At 34.4% G+C, this 15,144-nt stretch overlaps 1 protein-coding gene across 1 annotated transcript in view; it reads left to right on the forward strand.

The window, feature by feature from the left end:
- LOC150109672 (neurobeachin-like protein 1) overlaps nt 1–15,144 on the forward strand; it is a 1,254,229-nt gene that overhangs the window by 204,019 nt on the left and 1,035,066 nt on the right. The window contains exons 9-10 of the mRNA XM_090413954.1: nt 105–201; nt 9,226–9,332. Coding sequence (XP_090270080.1) covers nt 105–201; nt 9,226–9,332 — 204 coding nt within the window. The remainder of the gene's footprint in view (nt 1–104; nt 202–9,225; nt 9,333–15,144) is intronic.

Genomic DNA, 15,144 nt, shown 5'->3' on the forward strand with positions numbered 1-15,144 from the left:
TGACTGTAATGTATTTGCATTTCTGTTTAATCATTTTATTGAGTAGAAATTTTAAAATGTTCAATTATTCATTAAATAGTTATTATATAAATTATACATTTCAGAAACAAGTTGAAATAACTACCATATTGGATTCATTGGTGAAGACAATATTAAGAATGTCTACAACTAATGATTATCCTGTGGCAGTCGATGTTTTGGGTGAGTTTTATTTAAATCATGAAGCAATATTAAATATAGCAAATGATGATCATAGCAATTTTAAGTGAAGTGCAGTATATTTTATATATTTCTCTGTGTCTATATGTGAATGGAGAACATTATTTGGATTATATGTAGGGAGAATATAAAGCATAATAAATATTTTATAATTCTGATTTATTCATGCACATTGTTAATAATGTTAATAATATACTTTATGTAAAGTGAAAATGCCAACATATGAGGAGGGAGGGTCTCTAAAGTTCTGATAAACATCTAGACAAAAATGATATTAAAGCAACTGATGTAACCATAAGAAAGAACATACCAGTAGCAGCCTCGTATAACCACTTTTCTTGTGGTTATATCAAGTGCTTTAATATCAATTTTGTTCTAGGTGTTTATCAGAACTTTCCAGACCCCCCCCACCATAAATTTTTCATATACAGAATGTGTACAAAAACGATATGTAATCAGTTTTCAGTGGCCAAGTGAGTAAAGCCATTACTTTGCAATTGCCAATTATATATTTGGTTTAATCCTTTATCCAAGTGTAAGCAAACAAAGTTTGCACCTGAAGTATTTTCAGGACTGAGCCAACTCACGGCAAAGGTGGTATAAATTCTCATCACTTGCCTTAGTATCCCATAATGCAAAGCACATCTTGCGGATATGTATAATTCTATACATTAAGGGAAGGGTCACTACTTAGATCCGTTTCAACCTTTCTGGCTCCCACTGATGGGACCTGAAAGGTCCCATCAGTGAGAGCCAGACCAAGAAGTGGTGATACTGAGGCGGAAGTAATGGAGAAGTCATATTTCCATATACCAGTTGCCAAAAGGTGTCGCATGTTATTATTAAAATTCTCTGGATTAGAGATAAGTTGATGGAAGTTTTTTCACTTGGCTATGCTACCAATTATATATTTGGTTTAATCCTTTATCCAAATGTAAGCAAACGAAGTTCGCACCTGAAGTATTTTCAGGACAAGAGCAACTCGTGGCAAACGTGGTATAACTTCTCATAACTTGCCTTAGTATCCCATAATGCAAAGCACATCTCCTTGTGGACATGTATAATTATTATTATGTGACACCTCCAGGAGTCCAAAGACTCATCGAGGGAGAATGTGCTAACAGCATCGAACGATTGTCCCCTTCCATGTTGATGGAAGTTTTTTCACTTGGAAATACTTGAAAATAATTCAGGTGCAAACTTTGTTTGCTTACACTTGGATAAAGGATTAAACCAAATATATAATTGGTAGCATAGCCAAGTGAAAAAACTTCCATCAACTTATCTCTAATCCAGAGAATTTTAATCATAAGGTGGGACGCCTTTTGGCAACTAGCATCTGGAAATATGACTTCATTACTTCCACCTTAGTATCACCACCTCTGGGTCTTGCTCCCACTGATGAGACCTCAATAAAGGTCGAAACTGGTCTAGGTTTCGACCCTTCCCTTATACATGTCCGCAAGGAGATGTGCAATGGCACTTTGCATTATGGCAGTGTTTTTCAAACCTCAGATATCCATGTACCTCTTCTTAAATTTTCATTATTACCAAGTACCCCCCCTTATCAAAATAATAATAAATAAATAAAAATAAAAAAGTATATTTCATTGTAAATGGCTATTTTATTTGAATTAAGATGTGCACATAAACAAAAAGTGTGATTTATTTTTAATAGAACAAAATTCATAAAGATACTATAAGTTTTTACTTAATTTAAATAATTTATCATCAATGAGAGGAGAAATTGCTTATGGTGGGTGGGATAAAATTTCAGCATAATTTGGCTCTATAGTTGTTAATTTCAATCTCAGATGCAGTTCAACATCTATAATGCGGTTCCTCTTCTTGGTCTTAATATCTACAAGGGCCGAAAATCTAACTTCGCACAGATATGAACATGGAAATGGAACGTTTTCTTCTTGCTACGCTGCTTCTATCTGCTATATTGCTCTCTTTTGTGCGTTTTATAAATCTAATCTTTAACCAATGATCCATACTTAAGAATTTGAAAGCTAAAAAATTATATTCATTATAGGTATTATAACTTCCATACATTATTAAAGCAATTATATCACTGTAAAAGTAGTACTCGTTATTTTAACTAACAAAAAATGTGTTGTTATACGAATATGATCAAATAATGAAGCACATCAATTAATATCAGCTTAATTACATCAAATGATTCGTATAATTGCTTTTTTAATTTTTTTTTTTTATCAGTCACTATAGTACGCTCTTCGCGTTGTTGCAGGCTCACAATGTACGTTCATATATGAAGCTGAATGAAGATTCATGAGTGATCTCCTGCTAATTTGCAAATTGTTCAAATGAAGCAGTTATCACAATTTGAGTAGGGGAATTCATACATAATATATAATTTATTGAGAAATATACGTTTAAAATAATTCTAATTTTCTTAATAATGATTCCATGCATTCATGATGCACAGCCAAAAATTGCCACGTACCCCTGTGATACACGTACCACACTTTGAGAAACACTGCATCATGGGATACTAAGGCAAGTGATGAGAAGTTATACCACCTTTGCCGCGAGTTGTTCCAGTCCTGAAAATACTTCAGGCACAAACTTTGTTTGCTTACACTTGGATAAAGGATTAAACCAAATATATAATTGGTAGCATATCCAAGTAAAAAAACTTCCATCCACTTTACAACTGATATAAACAAAACTCCTTGAGGTGATTTAGATGATTTTCACCTTGTGTAACATCACCACCTTGATGATTCAATTGTGATTAAAACCTTTAGACAAAATCTATAAAATTATTGGTAGTGGTCTTTGTTTGTGAACTTGCTACCTCATGCAGCAAGCAACTTTCTGACATGTATTTTAATCACACATGTACCTAGTTATAAACAAAACTAAAATATATTCAGCAGACAGGTAACCTACTCATTGATCCATTTTACTGATTTGCAATGCTTTCTTAATAATAACATGAACCTGGAAATTCATCCATTTTTGTTGCTGCATGTTTTCCATTTTTTTTTTTTTACTCTAAATTTTGAAAGCATAATATATTATAGTTCTAAGGAAAATCGCACTGCTTTTTTTGAAGTTGTATTTTGATAATTTGTGATATTCCACTCATTATGATTCCACATTATTTAAAATTCAGATGTTGATAAAATGTTCTATGAAGAAATTATTCAGTTTCTTTTTTTTTTTTTGTTACATTATTTGACCCAAGAAGAATTTAATAATTGATGGTATATAAATAATTATATGTTCTCTTATTTCATATAACAGGCCAACTTATTGAATTAGGATTAAAATTATGTATATTGACATGTTTCTACAAGTTGTGATATCTTATATATTATAATAATGAAACATATATTATTATTATTAGGGGTATATTATAATAATAATGTTGGAACATGGAATGCATTGTCTGAGAGGGTGGTGAATGTACAGACTGTGCATAGTTTTAAGGAGTGGTATGATAGACTTCGTGTTCACCAGTGTTGACCTCCCACAATGAGTCTTATGACTTCATGGGGGTCAGGAAAATAATAATAATATTAACTGCATCTAATGTGCTAGGGAACTGACAGTGCCTTTAACCTGGCTTTTCAATGAAAGTCTGGCTTCGACAAAGATGCCCGGGAATGGAAGGAAGGTAAGATAGTGCCATTGCATAAGGGTGGTAACAGACTGGAATTGTCTAATTATAGACCAGTCTGTGTGTCATCAGTAGTTGTTAAGATCTTGGAGAAAGTAGTGAGGGACCGTATACAGCACTGGGCAGTGAGGGTAATGTTATCTGTGAGAGTCAACATGGATTTGTGAAAGGGCGCTCTTGTTTTAGCAATATGCTAGCCTTTTATAATAATTACAAGAACATTAGATGAGGGAAAGGCATATACTGCAATTTTCTTAGACTTAACGAAGGCATTTGACAGGGTGCCACATGATAAACTGATATTTAAGTTGCAACACATGGGTCTGGATGTCAGATTGGTCAACTGGATTCAGGATTGGCTGTCTGATAGGTATCAGAGAGTTGTGCATGGAGGGTGGTTGAGCCGTGGAATGCATTGCCTGATAGAGTGGTGAGGGCGAGAACGGTCAATGAGTTTAAGGAGTGGTATGATAGATTTTGTGTTTCTTAGGGGGGAACCTCCCCTCGATGAGTCTTGACAGACTTTATGTTCTTAGGAAGGACCTCCCACGATGAGTCTTTTGATTCCATGGAGGCCTGAATAATAATAATAATAATACCATGAGTGACTCAATAATGATGTTACCAGTGAAAATCTTGCATCCAAGTAAACTGTTAGATCCCGAATGAAGGAATCTTGAAAAGAAATCATTCATTCAGGGTTTAACATACTAAACTACACAAATAAAGAGAAATACCTGCACATCAGCTGAGATTAAAGTGAAACTTCTTCACATATGTATAAAATTGCATTAATTTTATATACCATGTATTTTAATCTATTGTGATCATACCAAGATCGAATTAGAGATTGTCTTAAAAGAGGAATTTGATAATATTATTTAAGCCTCACTTTAGCTGTATAGAATGATTGTGAGTCACCAGATAGATATTAAGTAACAATTCATAGAAGGTATACAACTGCATGTGTCCAGTGTAATGCCGGAGGCAGTAGCTTACGCGGAAAGTACGTCGACGCGAATTCATTGAATACAAGAGTATAACAGCAAAGGGGAGAGCAAGTATGAACCTAAGGGGAGAAAAGATATAAGTCGTGCAAAGGGGACTCCAAAAAAGGGGTGCTCTAACGAAGAATATAAGGGAATGAGCACCATATCGGTTCTCTCTTGTCTTATCGTTTTTCCTGGTTTGGAAGTTAGCCGGTGGTTCGAGTAAGGGGGATGAAGCATCAGTGCTGCGATGTCGGACGGCGAGCTTTCCTGAGAAGGTTGTAGGATTCTGTGCAGAGCTGAAGGTGAAATTTTCCAGCCCTAGCAGAATCGAGCCCTCGCTGAAGAGTTCCATCGAGAGGAATAAAGATGTTTCCTGAGATGCAAAAAAATTGAGTCCATGATCAGCAGTAATTATGAAGATAGCATAGCCCTTATGCTGGCAAGGACAGCCAATAGACAAGAGGTAACCAGACGTACACGTGGTGCTGAAAGACGTCTGAAAAGGTTTGGTAAAGTAGAATTACTCTGTTTTTGTGTTTAGAATTCCTTAGAAGAGAGAAAATTACTTGTAAATGTAAATTATGAACATTATTCTAAAGAACTTTGTGGACAGACCTAATTAGATAGTTATTCTCCTTTTGAGAATAAGAAGAATTGTTTGGAAGAGGTCCTTTGTGTTGTATGTGATTGATTTGACATAACGAGATTAGGACTGTAGATTTATAGTAACTGAATAACATTAGAATGTTAGTTATATTATCTTATGAATAGCTGGCAGAAGGGAATTTTAGCTTAACACCATATCATTTGCTGTCTATCCCAATTATCAGTCACTCTGTCTTACATGCTTTATAACCTTTGATTTAAATATAAAGTGTGTTGATCTTTTAACTCGAGTTTACTTATTTTGATGGCAGTTCATAGAAGTGTGGGGAACGAATAATGTTTCCATGCCAGTGATGAATGCTTTGGTGACACGTTCAATGCATATGTTTGGATTGGAAGACCGGAAACAATAGTCCAACCATGGGAATGAAGCATAAAAGTCACAGAGGCTGTCCCACTTGACACTGTTATAATGCCAAACTACTCTTGTGGGGAAGTGGCTGTGTAAGTGTTGTTGCGTGGGGAGGAGATGAGCACTAGATTGTGGTCAGAATTACTTAGGGGGACTCACTACATTCACTGTGTATTTGGAAGGGTTATTGGTAAGGAAGAGATCTAAGGTATTTGGGGAGTGGTTCTGGTATTCTGGTTATCATTGAACAATTTGTGTAAGGTCATTAGTGATGGCAAATGTTTCAGCATCTCTGCCTGCAAGATCTGTACAACTGTAGGAGGAAAGCCAGTTGGTGTTATGGACATTAAAATCTCCTTGGAGGATGATTTCACTGTTAGGTGAGTGGGTCTGGAGAAAATCAATTTTTAAAGAGAGGAAATTAAAGAGCCCAGAGTGGTTGGTGGCATTAGGAGAGCAATGGAGACAGCAAATGAATTTTACTGAGTGGGGAAGGGATATTTTCAACCAAAGTAGGTCAAAGTTAGGTGATTCTAGGTTAGGTGCTCTCTGGCAAGGTATGTCAGAATGGATATATGTGCCGATGCCACCATTGAGTCAAAAGCAGTTAAACATTGTGTAGTTTGGAAGGTTGAGATGGATAGTGCTTGAGGGAGGTGAGATTTGAGTTTCTGCTGAATAGAGTATGTGGGGTTTGGTGGACTGAAGATAGTAGTGGACACTGTTAAGGTTAGAGTTGAGGCCATGGATGTTAGTGAAGTGGATGTGCAAGGTTCTGTGGGACATATACTTGACCGTAAGGGTCTTGCACATTTCCTATGCAGTGCCTGTATACTGGTCTCTATGGTGGCTGCTAGTAGTGTCACTTGATTTTTGTACTAATTTAAGTTGTTTGTAGTCGATGATCTAGCTGTTGTCTCCATTTTGGCATTTTTCTTCAAGTTGTCTTTGAAGATGGTGTCCTTGTTCCCTCTGGGCAAATGTTAAGTCAGGTCTAGCACGTATGTACAATTGGGGGCAGGTGTCCTTTAACTTGTTATTTATCCTGTTGTTAATTTGGGTGTGCTTTTCTGTGTCTCAGTTCACTTTCATGAGATGTGGAAAGTTTGTTTGATCCTTTCTTTTATTTATGGATCTGAAACGATGACATCTGACGATATTTCTGGGATTGAAGTTGCAATCGCCTGCTAATTTGCTTATGTCTTATTTTAATGATTTACCATTTTCTGTCAGAAAGTTTAAAATAGTGTCATTGAGTTGTTTTTAGCCTCGATCGACTCTTGTATCATTGATGCAATTAGGTTTCAGAGTTCATTAGCATCCAAGGGTGCACTGTGATGGGATACTGATCATTGAGTAGCTTGAGCTTAATTTCCAGTGTTTCGGATTTTGGAAGAGAGGATTTTGATGATAGTATTAAGGTGTTGTTTGAGGTTTTAGACTTGTTTGCCTAAGTTCAGAAACTGTGTTACTGAAGGGAGGCACAGCAAACAGAAAAAAGGCTGGTTGAGATTGATAAAAAGCTTGTGCACCGATTCATCTGTTTTGCGAAGGAAGCATGTAGCCAGTGGCAATTGAAATTGCACAATATACCCCTTTTTTTTTCAGTAACTTCAGTTTTACAGCTGTGGCACTTCATATTGTCATTGGGTTTGTTAGCGATGGATGGCCCTATGCTGATGAGACTCGAGATACTCTTTTGTCATTGGCCTTTATTTCCACTATCTTTACTTCATACAGTAGGAATAGTAGGCGCTTTCACTTGGCTGTTTTTTAATTGCAAGGATAACTGATTTGATGGGCAATGGTACTTACAGGTTGTGCAGAAGTAATCGGCTCCTTAGTACCCTGTGTTATTTTTCTGTTTACTGATTATTTTGTACAAAAAACACAATAACGATAAATTGTGGGAGCACAAGCTTAACGTGCTCATTCACAGGTGCCACCCAGTGCTGGATTTATGTATAAGCTAAAAAAGCTACAGCTTAGGGCCTCACAATCTGCCGGGGCCTCAAATAACATAACAAAAAGATCAGCTGATGTAATATAAAACAGTAGAGGGGGGTCTCTGGGTTTTGTATAGCTTAGGACCTCAGCAAGTCTAAATCCGGTCCTGGTGCCACCTATCGTTCTAATTAAAATTGTTTGGACAACTACAGAGAATATGCTTTCAAAGATTACTAAATATAATCTTGAATGGAATCATTGGAGTAAGACAATCAAAAGGCAGACCGAAAAGAACATGGCTACAGTCATTGAAGGAAAGGTCACAGTTATCAAGCTTCGGAGAGAGAGAGATGACAGAAATGGCCAAATCATATGGCAAAGATTTGTTCTTAGGGGAGACTTAGTCCATCATCTGATGGATGAGAAAGAAGAAGAATCATTTCTGCTGTTTAGATCTCCAACAAGGATTAACTTTTCTTTTTCTTTGTGTCATCTTCGTTATCTTTTTTATCCTTTGTGTCATCTTCCTTATCACTTCTTCCTTAGTCGAACCTTCTGTGAAACTGTAGGCACAAATAAGTCACTTTGGCCACTCCCCATTCTTGTATTTACCCATATCACTCTACTTGATACTGTCTGCCATTCAAGAAGATTATCCTCGTATTTAGTATTCAATACTATATATACTATTTCTTTTTCCTGATTGTTATTGCCTGAATATAATTTTGCTTTTTTTACTTAGAAAGATCTTCCCTGTTTTTGTCTTCTTTGTGACATTAGTACCTATTATGTCGATCTGGTACTTATCCAGTTCTTCTGATAATTCCACTTTTCCATCGGTACTTATTATGTTAGTAGTACCAGTCTTGAAATCTGTTGATGTTGAGTTGGGTTGTGTTCTGGTATTTGTTCCAGTAGCTTACTTTGCACTATTCACTCTGGTTTCCTAATGAAAATAATTGGGACCTTGTTTAACCAGGTGATGCCCCAACCAGCATGAAATTCTGTCATGTTGTGCCATCATTTTGCATCATAGTTTAATGTCCAAATAAGAACATAATTTGATTGGCTAGGCTACTACTCAAATTGCCAGTTCGTCCTCATTTATTCAGTATCCGGGTAGTTACCTATTTATGCAGTGCACCACAAGATGGTGAATTATTAGACATTAGGTCAGAAGCTTTTGCCTGGTTCACTTCATTCCTTAAAAGGCTATGTGGTGATCTCCTCCCATTTATCTAGTTTTGAATGTGTGTTTTAATTCTGTGTGTGTGTGTGGTATTTATCTGTTCTAGTAATTTATTTTTTCATTTTAAGTGCAATACAATTGCATTATTTTATTTTTATTCTTATAATATATAATTGTGTATTATTTTAAATTAATTTTTTTCTACCAGAAACCATAAAAACTCTTCTTTCTCAAAGAGATGGAGTGGCACTGAGAAAGGTTTTTCAAGATGGAAGATACTGTGAAACTCTTATTCATCTTTTAAAAGACTTGAAGGCAATTTTTAAATTTTATTTAATATTCAGTTTTTGAGTTAACTTTTTATACATTTGTTCTGCAGTTATTTCTGTATATTTGTTCTGTATATTTGTCTCTCATTTATTATTATTTTTATAGCATTATATGTAATAATAGGATTATATTTTAAGTTGTAATATTTTGAAACAATATATGGGGATAAATAAAAAGATTTATGCTTCATTTTCATACTCAGAAAATGAAATGTGTCAAAGTGTGGTATGTTAGAAATCGAATTAAATCAGTATTGCAAAATGTGTGTGTATGTATGAAAAATTTTAAAGTGGTTTTGTGTAGACACTGAAGATAAGACGAGTATGATAATATCACTCTGGTTGTTTACTTTTAATTTACATTAAGAATGTTTGGGATAATTAAAAGAAACACACGTATTAACCACAGTGAAAATTATTTAATTGTAAATATTTCATCCTAAGTATCTTAGGACATCATCAGTACAGTAGTTTAAAACAATAATAGGAATAACATACAGTTAGGGCACATGATTACAATAGAATCTCATTAAACGTGCGTAACGTGTTACAAAAAAAAAAATAAAATAAAAATAAATAATTATTTAACACAATTTTGTATGACAATTTCCCATACTTTTGGAATAGTAAGAACGTCGTGGTTTAAGTTTGGTCTCTGTAGTAGGGCTTCAGAACTTTCTTTGTATAAACATTCATGTTTATATAAAGGTCTATGTAAAAGTTTAGACTTTTCCCAATGGATCCTATGGTTTGGATTTTCAATTCCGTGTTGAGAGAGGCCAGATTGCGGTTTAAAAAGACGAATGTGGTCTTGATGTTCCGAAATGTGCTTATGAACAGATCTGCCTGTATGTCCATAGGAAAAAAATTTACAGAAGCATGGAACCTCGTACATGCTAGGTAGCATCAGAGGTGAGAGAGTTTGTCTTTAGGCGAAGGTAACAAGTTATAGATCTGGTTGATTGGTTTGTAGGTAGTAGAAAGTTTGTATTTCTTCATAATTTTTGAAAGACGTTCGGAGATGCCTTTGACATAAGGTATGGAAATCCTATGGACTTCTTCCTGTCTGGTTTGATGTGTGGAGAAGTGGCTGATGATTTTTTGAGTTGTTTTTCGGATTATATCCATTTAGGATGGCTGTATTTTTGATTACTTCTAATTCCTGGTTTAAAGATTTTTCAGAGGAGGCAGAATTTGTGTGCTCTGGAAACTAGTGATTTAATAATGCCAGATTTCTGAGATGGATGATGAGTGGAAGAATTGTGAATGTAGCGACCTGAGAATGTAGGCTTGCGAAAGAGACGTGGCGATGGAACAGTCTTCTTTTCTTTGGATGTGTAAATCCAAAAAGGAGATACCCTGTGGAGATTCTTTTTCTAACATAAAGTTGATGCGATGATGAAGAAGGTTAATTTTATCTAGAAACAGTTGTAATTCATGTTTGGGATGATCCCAGACTGCAAATACGTCGTCGACATATCTTAACCAAATTTTTGGTTTGGGTTCAAAAGTGAATATTTTTTCTTCAAGGTGTTCTAGAAACTAGTTTGCTAGGTTTGGTGATAAAGGAGATCCCATTGCTGTTCCTTCTTGTTTGTAAATTTGACCTTTCCAGGTGAAGTAACCTGATGCAATAGCAAACTAGAAAAATTCAACTCTATCAGACGGAAATTTTTGAGTTAATAATTCTATTGTTTCTTTATGGGGAATGTTTGTGAAGAGGGAGACAATGTCGAAGCTGATTAACAAGTCAGTTTTTGATAGTTGAATGTCTTTAATTTTTGTGTGAAACTCGGTAGAATTTTTGACTGAGAGACTGAGTGGCCTATGTGAGGATGGAGAAGGTTAGATAAGAATCTTGATAACTTGTAAGTTGGACTGCTGATACAGTCTACGACGGGTCTAAGTGGAACATTAGTTTTGTGTAGCTTAGGTAAGCCATAAATTCTAGGAGGTCTTGCATGGTATGTCTTAAGTTCTTCATCTAAGGAGGAAGTTTCATTAAGTAGCTTATTTAATTTTCTGAGTTGACGTTTTGTAGGATCATAATCTAATTTGGCGTAAGTATTACGATCTTGAAGAAGTAAATTCATTTTTCGGTCATATGAGTTTGTATCGAGAACACAGTGGTATTTCCTTTATCAGCTCTGGTAATGATTATCTTTTTATCACATTTTAAGGAAATATAGCTTTCAATTCTGATGGTGGGATATTTAATTCTGAAGGTTTGGCATTGTAGATCACTTTAGCCACTTCAAATGGAAGTCTGTTGGCTTCAATACTGGAGAGATGGTTGACGTTTCTTTCTATATTATGTATGAAGTCTAAATATGGGAAACGTTTTGGTGAAATCACAAATTTATGGCCTCTTGCTAGAACATTTAATTCATCTTTTGTTAGTGGACGGTTAGATAAATTGACTACCCATTTTTCCGTTGTTAATTTGTTAATGATCTTTTTTGATCGATTTAATAGATTAAAGTATTTAATATGTAGAGCACAATTGCTTTTATCAAAAGCTTTTTTTCCCTGAATTCTTTGAGACAGTTATAATTAATTGTAGCAATTCTTGATTTAACGTATTTGACAAGTCTGCTTCTAGTTCTGTAATATTTAATTTGTTTGTTGCTAATTCATGCTTAGAAACTCGTAACTGATTAAGTAGTAAGGAATGACTTGCATTTTGATAGATTTGATGGCTTCCTTCAGTTTTGCAAAGGTTGGAATAAGATTATCGCATCTGCACTTTTTTAAAATAGAGATTCTAGCTCATAGCTTACCCTGTTTTAATTGCAGTTTTCCTAGCAAGTTTGTCTTCTGTGCTGTCATTTCCCCGTGAAGGAATAAAACTTTTTTAAATAATGAAACCTGTGGTGCGATCATAATTAAAAGAAACACGTATTAATCACAGTGAAAATTATTTAATTGTAAATATTTCATCCTAAGTATCTTAGGACATCAACAGTACAGTAGTTTAAAACAATAATAGAAATAATAATGAAGAATCTTTAAACCAGGAATTAGAAGTAATCAAAAATACAGCCATCCTAAATGGATATAATCTGAAAACAACTCAAAAAATCATCAGTCACTTCTCCACGCATCAAACCAGACAGGAAGCAATCCATAGGATTCCTATACCTTATGTCAAAGGCATCTCCGAACATCTTTCTAAAATTTTGAAGAAATACAATTTTGCCACTACTTGCAAACCTATCAACCAAATTTACAACTTGTTACCTTCTCCTAAGGACCAACTCTCACCTTTGATGTTGCCTGGCATTTATGAAATTCCATGCTCATGCAAATTGTCTTACTTTGGACATACAGGTAGGTCTGTTCAGAAATGCATCTCGGAACATCAAGACCACATTCGTCTTTTTAAACCGCAATCTGGCCTCTCTCAACACGGAATTGAAAATCCAAACCATAGGATCCATTGGGAAAAGTCTAAACTTTTACATAGATCTTTATATAAACACGAATGTTTATACAAAGAAAGTTCTGAAGCCCTACTACACAGACCAAACTTAAACCACAACGACGTTCTTACTATTCCAAAAGTATGGGAAATTTTCATACAAAATTGTGTTAAATAGTTAATTTATTTTAATATTTTTATTTTTGTAACACGTTACGTTTAATGAGATTCTATTGTAATCATGCGCCCTAACTGTATGTTATTCCTATTATTGTTTTAAACTACTGTACTGATGATGTCCTAAGATACTTAGGATGAAATATTTACAATTAAATAATTTTCACTGTGGTTAATACGTGTGTTTCTTTTAATTATGATCACACCACAGGTTTCGTTATTTAAAAAAAAAAAATGCTTGGGATGTTTGATATTTGGGATATCATTATAAATGGAAGCATGTCATTTTTCTGTGTTGGTTGGTTTAGGAGGAGATCTTTATTGATCCTAATGGATCCTGCTTCAAACCATTTGGAGATCATTGTGCACTTCATTACCTAAAATATTTATTATAAATAGTGTTGAAACCTGAGTGACATAGCAAATATCAGTAAGTTCTAATAGCCATTTCTGGGTGTAGTGAGGTTACCAATAAGGAACCTGATTTATTTTAAATCTGGTATACCAGGCAACAGCACAGATAATGAATTCATTAAAAAAATATATATATCAAAGAACTACTATGTTATAGTAAAACTTCAGTTTAATATAAACCAGAATAATCATCTGACATGTTAAAGATACCAAGCAATTTTATAAATTATGTTTTTTAAAAAACCTAGCTTATAAAATTGCTTGGTATCTTCAACATAATATATACCCAAGGTAAAAAACTTTCTACTAATCATATGACATTTTGACTTTCATATCAAGATCATCACCTGGAGTATATAGATATATACAAAGAAACATGCTATGTTTTTTTCTATGTAGTATGCATTTTTAGTGTGACTAGCATACTACGTAGATTGTAATGTAGCCCTTCTTTTTATATGTGTGTATACTCCAAATTGATGCCTTGATATAAAGGTAAAAATGTCAGATGATTATTTTGGTTTATATTAAACAGAAGTTTAAGTTACTATTACATGGTAGTTGCTGCCATAATTTTTTTAAAAATCAATGCTGATCACCATGTAACTATAACAGAAAGGACAAATAATGAATGGATAGCATTTTCTTTTATCCACTCTTCTTAAAAATTGGGACCTCTGGCTCTGATTATTATTAATTAGTTCTTTAGTGAAATATAGGCTGTCAAGCAATACATACCTTTAGTTGTTTTTTGGTAAGTTGCAGTAGGCATTTACATGAAGGCATTTCTGCTTTGTTTAAAAATATACTTGCCTGTCAGCAAACAACCTTTCCAACACTAAACTGTGTCTTTAAGGCCCACTTATGTATTTATTTTCTATTAATGCAACTTTTTGGGCCAAAATCTAGTTCTAGCCACATAAAAGGTTCTAGAGCCTTTTTTTTCTCTTTTTTTTTTTTTGCTAGAGGATAAGACGAGTAATATGTATGACAACAAACTTAATTCATTCTCGTATTTTCCAGTGAGAAAACTTTCCCAATGAGAAGAATTTTTCAACATTGAGTTTTGAAATGAAAACTTCAGTCCCAGAAGTTCGCTTTGCACTGTGATCTTTGGATAGAAAATAGATTGTAATATCTACTGTGTTTATTCATCTCACATTCTGTACTTTTCTGTTTGGGAATGGATTTAAAAATAATTATCAGAGGAAATTTATGCTGTTAAGTCACTAGATAGTCCCAAAATTGACATTTCAAACAATTTTGGTCTTGATTTATGAATGTTACACTCTTTTTCTTGAAAATCCAGTCAACTATGCTACTTAACCTATAAGCAGTCACCTTACCCTCTGTTTTAATATATATACTGCATATATATACAGGTATCCCTTGCTTAATGTGGGATTTGATTAACTCAGCGAAATTAATTGTGACAGTCCCTTTATATGCGCAGCAAGAGTTTTAATTAACGTGCCTTTAAATTTACCATGCAGAAACATGCAAGCCTCGAGGAGTGCTTCCTGACCAAGAGAAAGGAAGTCATGAACATTATGATGTCATTCCTCCCATTAAGCATTAAGAGTGGGTGTATTACAAACTCCAATTGTTCTGCTGTATTTAAAAAACACAGCAGAACTTTGCTTTTAGATAACGCAACTGGTCATCCAAATTCTCTTAATGATCTGTGTGAGAATGTTAAAATTTTATTTTTTCCACCCAAATATATCATTGCTACTTTCAAATCCTATTTTCTTAAAAAGGCAGTAGAAACAACAATGGGAGAAAA

Source organism: Typopeltis vanoorti, chromosome 2, assembly GCF_054136105.1.
Source record: "Typopeltis vanoorti isolate ZY-2024b chromosome 2, IOZ_Tvanoo_1.0, whole genome shotgun sequence".
Lineage (NCBI taxonomy): Eukaryota > Metazoa > Arthropoda > Arachnida > Uropygi > Thelyphonidae > Typopeltis > Typopeltis vanoorti.